Below are 13970 nucleotides of genomic sequence, written 5' to 3'. Positions count from 1 at the left end.
CCGCTCGTGTTGCTCGACCCCTCACGACCGCTTACATAGCCAATATGTAACCCATTGTAGTATCAGGGCTGAAGCCACCCGCGAAACGGCAAGTCGGCCGCACTTCCGGCGGCATGGGCCGCGCCGCGTCGGCCCACACGCTCAATCTCTGCCACTGAGCATTGAACATATCTTCAAGATTATCAAAAATTTCATCCAGCGCGACCGCTAGGGCAAACCCCATCGCGGCTCGCGCGGGATGCAGTGCCATTGCAGTAGGCAGGGCTGCCAATCACCCTTCAAATATATATTGCAATTCTAAGGGGATGTTCTGAAGTTTTGGCCATTGAAAGACATAAAATGGAGATGGTTTTACACAGCTCGCGCCAACGAATACAACGTCGTCGTAATGTCCCGTGTGAACTGGGTGACTTTCTCAGGGCCACTTTTACCTAAAAGTTTTCGCAACGTAACGTAGCATGTGAATCCAGTATAAAACGCTACATCGGCTGAATTCCCAGGTACTTTCATAGCGCCACTACTAGGGGGGTGCTTCCACTTGGATTAAAAGTCACGGATTAAGGCTTCATCCGTCGCATATGGAAACATCGCGTGGATTAAGACGGATTAGGCGGAATAAGATTGGCGGGATTACAGGGTGTTTCCACTTGGCCGCGCACTAACTTTCGAACATTATCTTTAATGTGGACTTAGTGTGTGGCTAGTGGACAGGTGTTTCCACTAAGCGCCCCGGAACCATACTACAATTTGCTATAAAGGCACCAAACCATTGTTATAGTAAGAGTGGGTGTAATTTAATGCGCAAATCATTACAGTTTGGTCGGCGAATTGCTGGAATGTGGGCAATTCGACCGGTCCTGCTGTGAATTCCACTGGTTAGCGGGCTATTTGCGGCTGTGGATAAAGGAAAATACAAAAGGCAACGTAGGGCCTTGAAGAAGGAAAATGGCTGACTATGAATTTTCCCGCTCGGAAGTTAATGTCCACTTTGAAAGTGGACATTAAATACAGTTTAACATGTTATACTAGGGGGGCGGCTTTTCAAAGCCGAAAAGGGGCTCGGCCCCGGTGCAGCCACTTGCTCCCTGTTTGATTCGCAGGGCAGTCCGTACGGCATAGGAATGCAAGCACAAGAACGCCGTTATTTTTGGAGCAGAGGTCGGCAAACCCTGAATAACTGTCACGGGTACTGGTGCCAGGGTCGAATAACTGTATGGAAATGTTTTGGTAAAAGCCGAGGAAAGAGTGTCTGCGGCCGATGTACCAAACTTACTACGTTACACCATCGCTGTTAAAGCCACAGTTGTCTTGTTGTGCCCAAAAATGGAAGGTTTGGTAACCTAATGATGAAGTTTATAGCTTCAAAACTGCGCAAACCTGCCTTTTGGGGGGAATTTCTCCACCCTGCCGTACGGCTGCCGTACCAGCGATGAAGAATAGAGTTGAATTTCTGCAACGGGTACAACGGAAGGACCCGTGGTACCCGTGGCGTTTGCCGACCTCTGGTTTGGAGTACACACTTGTTGTGAATAGCTTTGAGATGGTATAACTGTATGTCAAACTCGGAGCCATGGAAAGCTACCTTTGTCGCGTTCCGATTTATCTGGAATATCTCCTTTGGCATTTCGATATAGAATGGATATAGCATTCAAACGCTATTTTTTGCGGGGCGAGATATGTAAGCCACTGACTGACTGTATGAATGTGTGAAATTTTGTGCGATACAGTTCACGTATATGCCGGGTAGGTTAATGCTAGATTTGAGCCTCAATGCACGTTTATACCTGATTTTTGACCAGGGCCCCCCATAGCTAGGGCCACAACTTTCCTAAGAAGAATTCTCAAAACTTTCGGGCCCCGGATCGGGGTGAAGGACCCTTGGGCAGACCCTTTTTATAGCTGCGATAACTGCGTTTCAAGCCTGTAGTGGTAGGACGCTGCATGAACACTGCATACCAGCAGGCATTGACCTGCTTGTCGTAGCACCGTTTCAGCAGGTCGTACAGCCCCGGGCAGTCGGTGTTTGCCACATCAAACTCCTTGGCCGCTGCCAGCAGGGCCTTCCAGACCGGGTACAACTGGTTGTAATGGGAGATATCATGGGAAGCATTTGGCGGATGGACGATGTGGCTTAGTGTAAGGGGCAACGGTGCTACTGAGTAACGCGGCAAACAGGGGACACACATCCATTCACCCAAAACCTTAATTGATCTTCACACCTGGCTCAGCATCGGGCTGTCGCATCTCAGCTTGTGTAGCGCCTTGGAAATGGGCTCACAGAACTCCGCCAGCTTGGCGCCCTTCGTGAAGGGGCCCAAGTTCCAGAAACTGCACTCACACTCGACCACGGCTTTGAACTCCTCCGCCTTCGAGCTCCCGTCGCTAGCGCCAGGCCACACCTCCTTGTTGCGTACCATGGCCTTCAGCGCGTCCTCAATCTCCAGCACGTCGCTTAGAACAAAGTAGTTCACAGCGAAGCGTGTAGGGGTGTTGGCAGTAATGGCCGACTTCTTGCCATACTTCTCCATTTGGTGCACGCCAAGCAAAGCCCGGATGCGCTCCGAATCACCAACCACTGTGGAGATGGTGATAGAAGCATTGAAGATCTTGGCCACCCACTTGACGTTCTTCTCCTTGGCCAGGTCCTTTGAAAACCAGCGCCATGCCATGTACCCCACAGCCCACACCCAGCCGGCCAGATATAGTCGTCGGGCATCGTGAACGTTTCCGCCACCACAGTTGGATCTGCAGTTCAATCAGAGTGTAAAGTACGGTGCAGCACGCAGTCAGTGACCAACGGTACAACCAATAGGGCCTGCAAATTCGTTCAGGTCACATCAGACGGCACTAAACAAGTAAACATATCCACACATCCTACCTTCTTGATAAACTGCACATCCTTCCGTACGCCAGCAGCGCGCATGACACGCAGGAAGGCCGAGCCCGTTGCCAGCATCAGCACGAAGTTGACGAGCGGCATCCCCTGCTCAGCGGCGCGGTTGCGCCAGCCATCAGAGCAGAGCGCAGCTTGGCCACCCGTGTGCTGCCGGGCCTGCGCCACCTGTGCCTTAACCTTGATGTAGGCGCGGTCCAGCATTGGCCCCATCAACTGCTTCCGGTTTGGCAGGTTGATAATAGCAACCCAAACAGGTTCCGCAACTCAGGCTTCTCGATGAGGTCAATATGCACGTTGTTCCTGTAGAAGAACATGCCAAGGTCCTCCATGACCCGGCGCGAGTCGCGGGAACCACTGGGAGGAGGGTCTGGCCATCCATGCCGCGGCGCCGCTTGGAGTGGGCCTGCTGATCAAGTAATACATAGTACTATTTTACTATGCTGGTTTACTATGTACGGACACGGGACGAGCGTCGTAAACCAGTGCCACTGTCAAGCCCCGCATAGTATGTAGTACTATTCCTGGTACTATTCTAGTATAGCACTATTTTCTAGTATAGTACCCGTGCCAACCCTACTTGTTCGTATCCCCTTTTCTTTCTTTCGTGTGCCGCGCGTCTCGTCCTGTCTTGTTCTTCTTCCCGGTGCCCAAATGACATGGAGGGCTACTACCTTGCCGGTCAACTATGCTTCGTTACATTCTTTTTTGTTTGATTGACTTGGACGGCTTTCAGGTGCAGTGGTTGGTTCCACTGCTCTGGTATGGTACCCTCAGGTTTGAACCAATTGCGCACCAAATGGTTTGCGATTCGAAAGTTACAAGCCATTAACGTCTGGATGCTCTGAGCCGCTATTTTCTTTCTCGTTAGTCGTCCTCGCCTGGCCCCACCCCTTGCGCAGGAGCTGATTCTGTCCGGCAACCAGCTTGGTGACCAGGCCGCGCGCGAGCTGCATGGGGCCTTCATCAAGGGGGGCCTGCGGGAGCTGCAGGTACACCGGGGACCCTAAGGAGGGGGATGCTAAGGATGGGGGTTCTGAAGGGTTCTTCCTTCATGGAAATCGAAGCAAGAGAGAGAGTGAGATGAGGGTTGACAACCAGAACTGACGATGGGCAAAGTCCAGCGAAGTGTGGGATGTGGCGGGTCTCCCTCTCTTTCCCCTTTCGCGCCGTTTACCCAACATACGTATCCATCCATTCATCCATCCATCCATCCATCCATCCATCCATCCATCCATCTAAATCAAGGTTCTTCACCTCGATTCGGGCCCGACATTTTGAGAATTTTCCGTTTTGCCCGAAAGGAGGATTGGCTCAACATTCCTGGTCAGCTCGCAGGTCCACTTTGTCCCAGGTCACCACCGTTCATCGACTATGGACACTCTCACCTTCCACCATTGGAAGGATTTTGGACCCTGACCCGGTCTCAATCCCGGACAAGTATAAACGTGCATTGAGGCTCAAGTCTAGGATCAACCTACCCGGCAGATACGCGAACTGTATCGCACAAATTTTCACACATTCATACAAGCTATAGTAGTGGCGCTATGAAAGTACCTGGGAATTCAGCCGATGTAGCGTTTTACGATGGAATCGTAATCAGCTCAATTTTGCCCCGAAAACCGCTTGGGACAGCTTCGGGGGTGGCCGAAGGAAAATGTCTTGCTGACAGGGAGGCTTTCGGGCAGGGCCCCGATAGGCTGCCTGGATAGGTTGTGCCCGAGGGTTTCGGGCGCAACCGACATTTTGGGGCACCCTGGTGCAGAACGGCATCCATCCATGCATCCATGCCTGTGCTTTGGGTTTGTCTGTGTTGTCTGTATTGATGGGGTGTTACACTATGGGCGGCTCGTCCCGAGGAAGGACCGAGAGCACCGGGGCCCCTGACTGGGCCGAAACACAGTGCAGGGGCGGGCGTGCGGCTACGTCCGTCTGTTCCTCCGTGCGCGCTTCACTCCCTCGTTCACGCTAGCGGGGGCGGTCTTCTTCTTCCTGGCTAGGCAACACGGCGGCGCAGAAGACTGTGAACCGAACTAAGCGAGAGCCGTACGAGAGGCACCACACCATCTCCGCTACCTGCCTCCACTTCGCCTGGCCAGCCTATTCGCGCGCTCTCTCCTCTAGAACACGAAAACAAGATCAAACAGAAAACACCATAGGGGGCAGGGGCTCTATTCAGGGGGCTCCACTACACATTCAAAAACCGATGCATGGGAAGACCTACCTACGTTAGACGCGGCCCCTCAGAAGACTCTCCTAGCCAAGGACACCCATGCAGCCAGCAAGGCAGACACAGACAAACAGACACACACCGACACACAAACAGACAGACACACAGACAGATATACACAAGGACAGACAGACACAGAGACACAAGCCTGCTAATCGTCGTGCACTCAGCAGAGCGATGATCCTCCCTCACACCCGACTTTTACCTTTTCTCAACAAGTCTACTCCGGCCATGCTCCCCTTCCCCTCCTGTGCTCCCACTTCAGGTGCTCCACTTGCAGGACAACCCGCGAATCGGCTGTGATGGTATTGCAGCGCTGTCCCAGGCCTTATCGGCCCTGCCGTCTCTGGAGCAACTAGATGTGTCCAGATGCTACGTGGGGGATGAGGGCGCTAGATATCTGGCCAAGGTGGGAGGCGGGGTAGGGCGCGGGCAAGGATGAATAGGATTGGAGTGGGTGGGTATGTCGGGTCGGACGAACGATGGGCAGGTTGTGGCGGCTATGCGGGGCGAGGTAGGGCCGTACATGGCCGTACATGGCCGAGAGGGCGGGTGGTCGGCGAGTGCGCGAGAAAGTGAGGTGAAGGGCGCACAGGGGGGTTGCGCGGGTGCTCAGCGGGTGGCGGGGAATTCGAGAGGAGCAGGAGGGTCTGGGGCTGGGTTATGCCGTGATGTGGCAGCGAGGCAAGGCGAGGGACGGTGGACGGGTAACCGTGTGGAGGGGAAGCGCGGCTATGTGGGCTGGTTTATGGTTGTAGGCACACGACAGCTCAGACAGGGGCTCACGGCCCGAGTTCAGGCGAGGTTGTGCAAGGGGCGAAAAAGAGCGTCTCAGACGAGGAACGACGAAACCACCTCCCGCCTCCCTCTCTCCCCCTCTCGCCCTCGCCTTCTCCTCCTGTCGTTCCCCAACACACGCCCAAAGGCTGTGTCAGTGCACCCGTCTCTGGCGTTGCTGGCCCTGGACAACTGCAAGATCCGCGCGGAGGGAGCGGCCCACTTGGCAGCCGTGTTAGGTGGGGTCCCCTCGGAAGGTCGGGGAGCAGCAGGAGCTGGAGCCCCTCCACCTACCGGTGCGCCTTCAGGGGCCTCAGGGGCCTCGGTGTCTGCGGGTCCTTCACCCCGTCTGAGCCAGCTAATCCTCGCACGCAACCTGCTGGGCGACCGAGGGGCAGCAGCGCTGGCGGCGGCACTGGGCTGCAACACCTGCTGCCTGACCGAACTGGACCTGCGCGGCAATGGGGTGGGGCTGGCGGGATGTAGGAGTCTGGAGGCGGTGCTGCGGGAGCGAAACACGCGGCTAAGGAGGCTCGATATGACGGGAAACGAAATGGAGGAGGAGGCGCTGAAGGTGGGTGACCGTGTCCATGCGTGTCTGTGGTTGGCTCGGGTGTTGGTTTGCTAGGGGTTTGACCGCGGGCCTGACCGGATCAGATCAGGCCAGGCCAGGCCGTAGAACGGTTGGCGACACCGCAGGCGATATCGTTGTTAGGGACGGTTTCGAAAAGGATTTGAAGCGATCTGGCGAAGTTTACATGGCGGTACAGCGTGAGGTATGTACGGCAGGATGGATGCGTCCGAGGATCCCTTTTGGGAAGGTATGGCTTGTGGTATAATAAAAAACATCTTAGCCCCCATGGTTGCACAACCGATACATTCATCTTAATGAATTTGCCCAATCCTGAAATAGAGTAACTGTTGGCCCAGGTGCAAGGCGTTCTGGCCCTAGCGCCCATGCTGTGCCTTCATTCCACAAACATGCAGTGCGATACCCCGGAGCACCACATAGGTGCGGCAGAAGATGTCTTCCAGTTCTACAAGAGAAATTCCTCGAAAAGGTGCAGCTGGAGGTTCCGACAGTTCTTATCACTCATCACGGGAAATTTCCTGACTTATGGAATCCTCGACCCGAACTCCCCTGCTCCCGTGCACAATGCTACTGCGCACCTGCGTACACACGCCGTGCGTCTTGCCGAAAGCGATGTTTCGCTCCCAAGCCATTCCGCTTCTTGGTTTTGTGCATGTGCAGCAGGGCCAGCAGCATGTGCAGCAGGGCCATACCACCAGGGCTGGCACCGTGACATATTGTGCAGTGTATATGATGTCCGATCCGCCTTATGCCCTGTCCTGTCCTCGACCTGGCTGTAGGCCATATGGCAACATAAATGACCCCCTTTCTTCACCCCCGTGTGCAAGGGCAGGCGCTGGAGAACCTCGCAGCAGCAGCTGCACCCCGGAGTGCCCAAACAGCCGTGTGGCCATGTGCTTCGGGAGCAGCCGCTTCACGAACCGATGGGCCAGGTGGGTATTACAGGAGGCATATCTATCCGCCACAACAGGGGCAGGTACCGTATAGTCGTCGCCTCGGCCACTACGTGCTGCAGAACCCTAAATCCGCCTTCGTTGTTTTTGTTGTTGAGGCTGAATCGCCGCCCGCCACAGGCACTGCTAGTGGCCGAGCCCTTGCAATGCTCGTCCACGGCGGCAGCGGCGGTGGCATGGGCACCACATTGTTCCGGGACACCTGCATTGCAGCCACTAGCACAGCTAGCGCCAGTGGCCAGCAACATGGACAGCGGGGGCAGTACCAAGGCACGGAATTGGAGCAGCCGATTTCTGCTTTGGCAACACTGGTTGGGGGAAAAGCTGCCTTGTCGGGGACCGGTTTGTTGGAGTCGAGCATTGCCAGTGGAGCCGCAATGGCCTCCGTCGCCACAGGTGCATCATCGGAGTCAGGGGCTGGTGAAGGTGAAGGTGAAGTGGACGGGGACCTGGAGGCATTGCTGAGCAGGTACCGGACACGGCCTGCGGGGTAGGATGCTGCGGGAAGTGGAGCTTCGGGCGTGTTTGGACGGCAGGGAGGTGTTTACCTGGTTCCCGAGATGAGGGGGGTTGGCATCTCGGTGTCAAAGATATGATGTAAGGCAATGGAGTGTATGGTGTCGCAGCTCGTGCTATAGCATTTTCTAACATCGCGTCGCCACAATCACTTCATAACTCGCCTCGCCATTAGTACGACTAGCACTATTTCATGGCGAATAAAATGACATTTTTTTAAGTGGCACACGGTTGCTTGGTCTCGGGGGTAATATCCTTGACCAATGCCACCATGGAGCGGATGTATGGGCTGTAGTGCGGCATTGGAGTGTGACTGTGGAGAGAGGCAAAAGAGGTTGTTTGTTGCAGCTAGCCGCTAAAACGCCTCTGCAGACCGTGGGAATGCGCTTTAGCATGTATATGTTGCTGTCTGCCAAAAAGCCTTTTCGGGTGTTGGAAGTGTGCCTTAGCACGTATATGTTATGCTTGGATGTGAGCCGTACTGTACGATGTCTACTACCACGTGGAACCAGCCGAGCGTATCGAGAGGAGTGCGATGTGATGCCAGCGAGAGGGTAATGGTTCAACTTGTCATAACACTCCCGAGCAGCTCTCCCGTGCTGAGAAGGTGCTATCATGGCAACATGGCTAGTGCGGGAGCCGGCGCTCTTCAGACATGTACACGTGTAGTACTAACAGATGGCGGTTTTGTATACAGCGATGGATTGGTCGCCCCAAATTACAAATATGCCGTGCACACCAGCAAACAGGGACGGTTTGTTCAGGGTGCGGCACTAAAGTGCAGTCAGCCCCTACACTGTCCTATGTCCACTGTCCACTGTCCACACCCGAACATGGCACCACATATGGACGTCCAACAACACCGTCACCGGAAGGCCACTTGTTTGGTGTGTCGACTGGGATAGGTGCGGTACATTTGGCTGTCTACCCTGGCCTCCGATGATGAGATGACAACATCTGACAACATTGCCGCAACCGCCCTGGCCCTGGGCTTTCCCAACAGCAGCCAGTGCTCTCAGTGAGGAACGCAACAAGAAAGTCAACGGCGCCGTGCGGTTGAGATGGACACAACAGCCGTTGTCACTGCCGCCGTGGCCGCCGCAGCTGCTGCTGCCGCCAGGACAGCCGTACCGTCCACCCCCTGTCAAATCCAAGGTGTATATGCACACATTTAGTGATGGTAATGATAAGAGGTAAGAAGTAACAGAGGTCAAGTACAAGACAGCTCACATCTTACATGTGGGGATTATATGCCCTGGTGGCATGCACATGTGTGTGTTTGTTGATCACACTAGGGACCAGCGTTAATTCGGGGTGAAACAGAAACCCCGACATGACCATTCAAAATGTGCGAGTAGATGAGCAGGGTACAAGTGGTATGAAGTCAAGTCACATATGCATGTATTACACATGCTGATTGGAAAATGCGAATGTGCGTTTCTTTACCTAGGGAGGGAGGGACGGAGGGGCGGAGACCTGTCTATCGGTCAACATTAGGAAGGGAGGGGAAAGAAATGGAACCATATAGGAAGATGGTACCCGGTTGGCAACTTTGTTCCCACCTGGTTCAGAGCACACACGGCCTCATGCCCGCGGCCTGGACACCTCCTGACACGCCTCTTCCCAGGTGCCCAACCCCTTCGATTTCTATTGCCGGGACATATGATTTCATCTCCCCTTGTGCCGGACGCGCGCCCCTGCGGAGGTCTTGGTACCTGCAAGTGGCGCTGGAGCCATTTGCCCAGTGACGCCATCATATCACCAGCTCGATCCATGGCGCCCGTCACACAGTCTACCAGCCGAGACTCCAGGTCGCTGGAGCGGTCCTGTCGGATAGGCAGATGATATGCAGGATGTCAGCGTTGATTCAGATAGAAGCCCGGTTTTTCACATCTGGATAGGCAGATGCAGGTCAGCAGATTAGCAGCTGGCGAGCACCAAGCGGTGTTCGTCCCAAGCTCCTCATAGCCCCAATGCACGAGTTACCCCATCATCTACCACCCGGAGCTCCTGCCCGTTGTTCCGTTCTGCAGGTGTTGCTTCTCCCATTCCCATGTATTGCCCTCACGTACAATAATGGGGGCCACCCGCTGCAGTACACGGCGTTGGATCTCGGGATCTGCCAATATAGTTTGGACAAACTCACGCACGATCTCGTGGCGCAGACTCTCCGACTGCTGTGATTCATGGACGTTGGAAACGGAAAGGGAAGGTCGGGATTGGTTGGCGATGGGGTTCGGTGATGGCTGGGAATTTAGAGCTCTGGGAATGGAGGGAGTTGTTTACTGGCAATCAGCTCAGCTCAGCTCAGCAAGGGAGGTCAATGTTGGGTGAGAGAACGGAAGTAAAAAGTCGTCAGAAGCGGTTGCATTTTCGCGTAGGGCTTCAAGCAGCAGGGTTCGTAAGGAAAGTAGCAAGGTGGCGAGAACGGAGGAGGAATGGATGAGTGGATCCTGAAACAGAGAAACAAAAATAAACCTGGTGCATATACCTAATCCCGCAGGAAAATGTATGCGTGTGTTTATCACGCTGAGCAGCATTCGCCTTAAAGGTTTAACTAGCCCATACCATGCTAGCGGGCCTAGCGCACGAATGACTGTATGTATGGGCCGAAGCAGGCCGTGCAAAATTGACTGACTAATGGCCAGAGACACGCCCCTGTGCAGGGAATTATGTAAGCTTGGAAAGTGTGTAGAAGGAAGGATTGGTCTCGAGGTGAGAAAATTAACGAGCGTTTGCAACTCCTTGACGAGCGGTCGACACAAGGTGGGACAAAGCGGCTCGAGATTCGGGGCCATGTAGCAGGCGGTATGGCGGCGTCCTAGATGAAACACGTTCACATAGCGCACCTGCACAACCATCGCCATCTTGTAAAGGTTCGCCCTCGCTCCTTTAACTGCCAAATAACCTGAACAACTGCTGCTCCGGGAAATGTGCCTAATTAGCCACAAATCGAGGAAAGAGTATCAACTAAATGTTTTTGCCAAGACAATGGGAGACCATTTATTTATGCTACCCCTGGTTAAGAGACTGAAACTCCTCCCTGTACGGCATGCCGTCTCCTATTGATCCTACGCTCCAACGTCCCAACGTTCCAACTTCACAACCGAAGGCCGGCCACTCTATACGTCTCCTAACGACATCTGTCTTTCTGCCTCCTGCAACCTCATGGATGCAACGTTGCCTACTGCACGTTACAAGTGCTTCACGTTCCGGTAATGACGTGGCGCTCCGTGTGGCAACATGACCTACAATGTGTCTGTTTGCCTAGCAAGTGGCCACAAGGAAGTTGGCCTGATGACACAAGCTGGCCGTCGTGTGTATATGCGCCTCGCGTGGTGCTTGTGGACCAGCATAGTTACCGTAAAGGGTTGACCCTCCTATGCGTCTCCGTAATTCTTGAGAATTACGCCGTGCGTAACTCCGTAACATCACGTAGTTCAATCAGTGTTCTTCGCTTCTTAAATATGTCTTCATAAGTTTAAATATGGGAAGCGTAATAGTTACACCAAGGGAACGCAAGTTCCCGGACTGCAGCGCCAAGGCCCTTGCCATCGGCCAGGACTACCCCTCAAAGCACCTTACATACAGGTACTCATAGCGTGTATCAGTTCCTAAAATGTTCACAACTCAGCCATTCTTCGGTCAACGACAGTTGGACGCCACGGCAAGCCAAAACGTCCCGCAAGGTACTGTCGGTGCGCAGTAACCCCTCAAGCTTCCAACACGAAGTAATCACAGCTAACCCTATCCAAACTGTCTTTGAAATATGAATCTTCATCTGGATATGGATACGCCAAGTAACCCGTCAGAATGTGAATTTAATTATTATCGACCGAACTCGGTTAGGTACTATGATATGACCCGACACATCGTTTGCGGATTGACAACAACTCGCTTCCTTGCGTCTCAATTTCTCAAAGCGTCAACGGCGCAAGTCTGCCGGAAGTGCCTGGCTCCGTTTAGCGTACGAAGCCGTTTGTCGGATCCGCGAACGCTGAAACTTCGCCTGCTGGGCAAGGCAATAATGGCCATATTATCTCGCCCGGCCGTCAGGGCGATGGATTCAGGGCGATGACCTGGATCCACTTCGCCTTGCACTTTTTGATACTTGGCGACAGCTCACCCTACGAATGTACGTCCATTCCCGGGGTGGACACCGATGTCCACTCAATGACTCGACCCGTTCGGGGTCCACTGTAACAATCGCATCCCACTCATTGAGGTACCAGTCAAGAATGAGTGGCCCAATTTTTTGTTGGCTAGTGACACTTCAAATTTATATGAGGGAAACTGTGATGATAAGTTAACTTAAGAAATTTTACTTGTTTAATCCGCGTTTGGGCCACTCATTCGTGACTGCTACCTTGAGTTGAAAAATGGCGTTGCACCTTACACGCCATTGCAGCACGATAATCAATTAGAGTACGAATAGGTTGTTCTTAAGAAGTTCTCCTGTGCACGCGCTTTTTTATCTTCAGGCTTGTCGCACGGCAAAATAATAGTACCCCAGCAACCCTAACCTGAAATCTATTCTTATAATAGTAGTAATTACAAACACGTTGTTCGCGTACATACATTGAAAGAGCAAGGGCTCCGTTTCTCGTTGGGATGTCACAAATGTTACAACGAGGGCGGAGCGACGTAAGCCTGCTAACGACGTAACAACTAACGAGAAAACCTAACATACAGTGTGCGCTTATGGGCAGAGAATTTAGGGGGGATGTCCAGACTTCTTCGTTCTATCGAGGAGCAACTAAATATGGGGGCCCTTGTGAAGCAGCTGCCCGCGTTTCCAAAGCACGTATGGTGATGTGGAAGGTGCCGAAGTATGTTTGCGAGGAAGAGAATGGGGCCAGGCTGGAGAGGAAAGTGCAGTGGCATATTGGAATGTGAGTTTAGTCGAAGCGAGTTACAGGGCGTTTGGCGCACGGCGGAATGTACATGCAGTCTTGTCGTCGGGCGCGTATACAAGAACAACTGGAACAAGAACAACAACAACATCAGCGCGTTTACAGTACACGTCGCGTCGGTCCTCTGCTAAGTTGTAGTAACGAAGAATAAGGCACAAGGTACAAGTCGTCGCGCTTGGACGGACATGCCAGAACAGGCAACATGATGGGTGAAGACGCACGCTACCAAGCATGCACCCGAGCACGCGACTAATGTGGGCTCGTACCAGACGAAAGGTCGTGCGCCACGGCCATGAGCCGACCTATGCCACCCCTTGTTTCTTGCCTTACCACGTAAACGCAGACCGACACCCGTCACTGAATAGAGGCGGACTAATGTGGGCACGTACCAGATGAGCGGTCCTTTCATATACCACGGCCATAACCACAACTATGCCGCTCGTTGGTTCTCGCCTTACCATGTAAACGCTGACCGACACCCGTCGCCCAGAAGCGCGCCGCGTCTTCATCTGCAGAGGCAAATGCATGCTTGGTTGATTCTTGAGATGCGACCCCCGGTCTTTCGTGCTCGGAAGCCAGCACTCGCGTACCGGATATGTTGGCAATGCTGCATAGACGCTGCACTTCGGCTTCCGTGCGCAATGCGTACGATGGTCGACCCCGCCGACCAAAACTACACATGCTCAACTGAAGACATTCCCGGTGAATGTTCAGCAGCGCTTGAGCCTGCTGCTGGCTGACGTCCTTCCGGAGCTGCTGCAACACGTCTAACGCAGGCACGGCCGCATGCGCAGCAAACAGCTGTTCCATGCCATCAGCGGCGTCCATGTTACTTACACGGGTCCGAACGACTTATGTGTTCTTTTCTTTAATTCTGTGTATTTTATATTTATTGCGTCAGTTTGTATTTTGACATTAGTCGGAACAGGGTCCTGTATGCGTTGCGCTACCAAAAGCAGGCGCTTTTCCTTTTGCAAAAGTGCCGCTTCGCCAGACGCTTCCTCTTCCCGCGGCCGTTTCACGAGCCCAGTCTTGCAAGCTACGACGTAGGCTTTCGGTGCTTTCAGTTACTGCAAAGCAGCCACGCAATAGTCCA

General features: G+C 53.6%; 1 protein-coding gene across 1 annotated transcript; it reads left to right on the top strand.

The window, feature by feature from the left end:
* Nucleotides 1-3581: 3581 nt before the first annotated feature.
* On the top strand, nt 3582-10144 carry VOLCADRAFT_99103 (uncharacterized protein; the record flags this gene model as incomplete). Its single annotated transcript, XM_002957921.1, has 11 exons — nt 3582-3629; nt 3796-3885; nt 5389-5532; nt 6049-6196; nt 6293-6474; nt 6888-6961; nt 7272-7424; nt 7612-7871; nt 8965-9154; nt 9589-9682; nt 9995-10144. 11 exons carry the CDS (start codon nt 3582-3584, stop codon nt 10142-10144), a joined length of 1533 nt encoding a protein of 510 aa, XP_002957967.1.
* Between the last annotated feature and the right edge of the window lie 3826 nt (nt 10145-13970).

This window comes from Volvox carteri (genome assembly GCF_000143455.1).
Source record: "Volvox carteri f. nagariensis unplaced genomic scaffold VOLCAscaffold_82, whole genome shotgun sequence".
Taxonomy (NCBI): domain Eukaryota; kingdom Viridiplantae; phylum Chlorophyta; class Chlorophyceae; order Chlamydomonadales; family Volvocaceae; genus Volvox; species Volvox carteri.
Note: the sequence above shows the minus strand (reverse complement) of the source record. Positions and strands in the feature narration are given on the sequence as shown.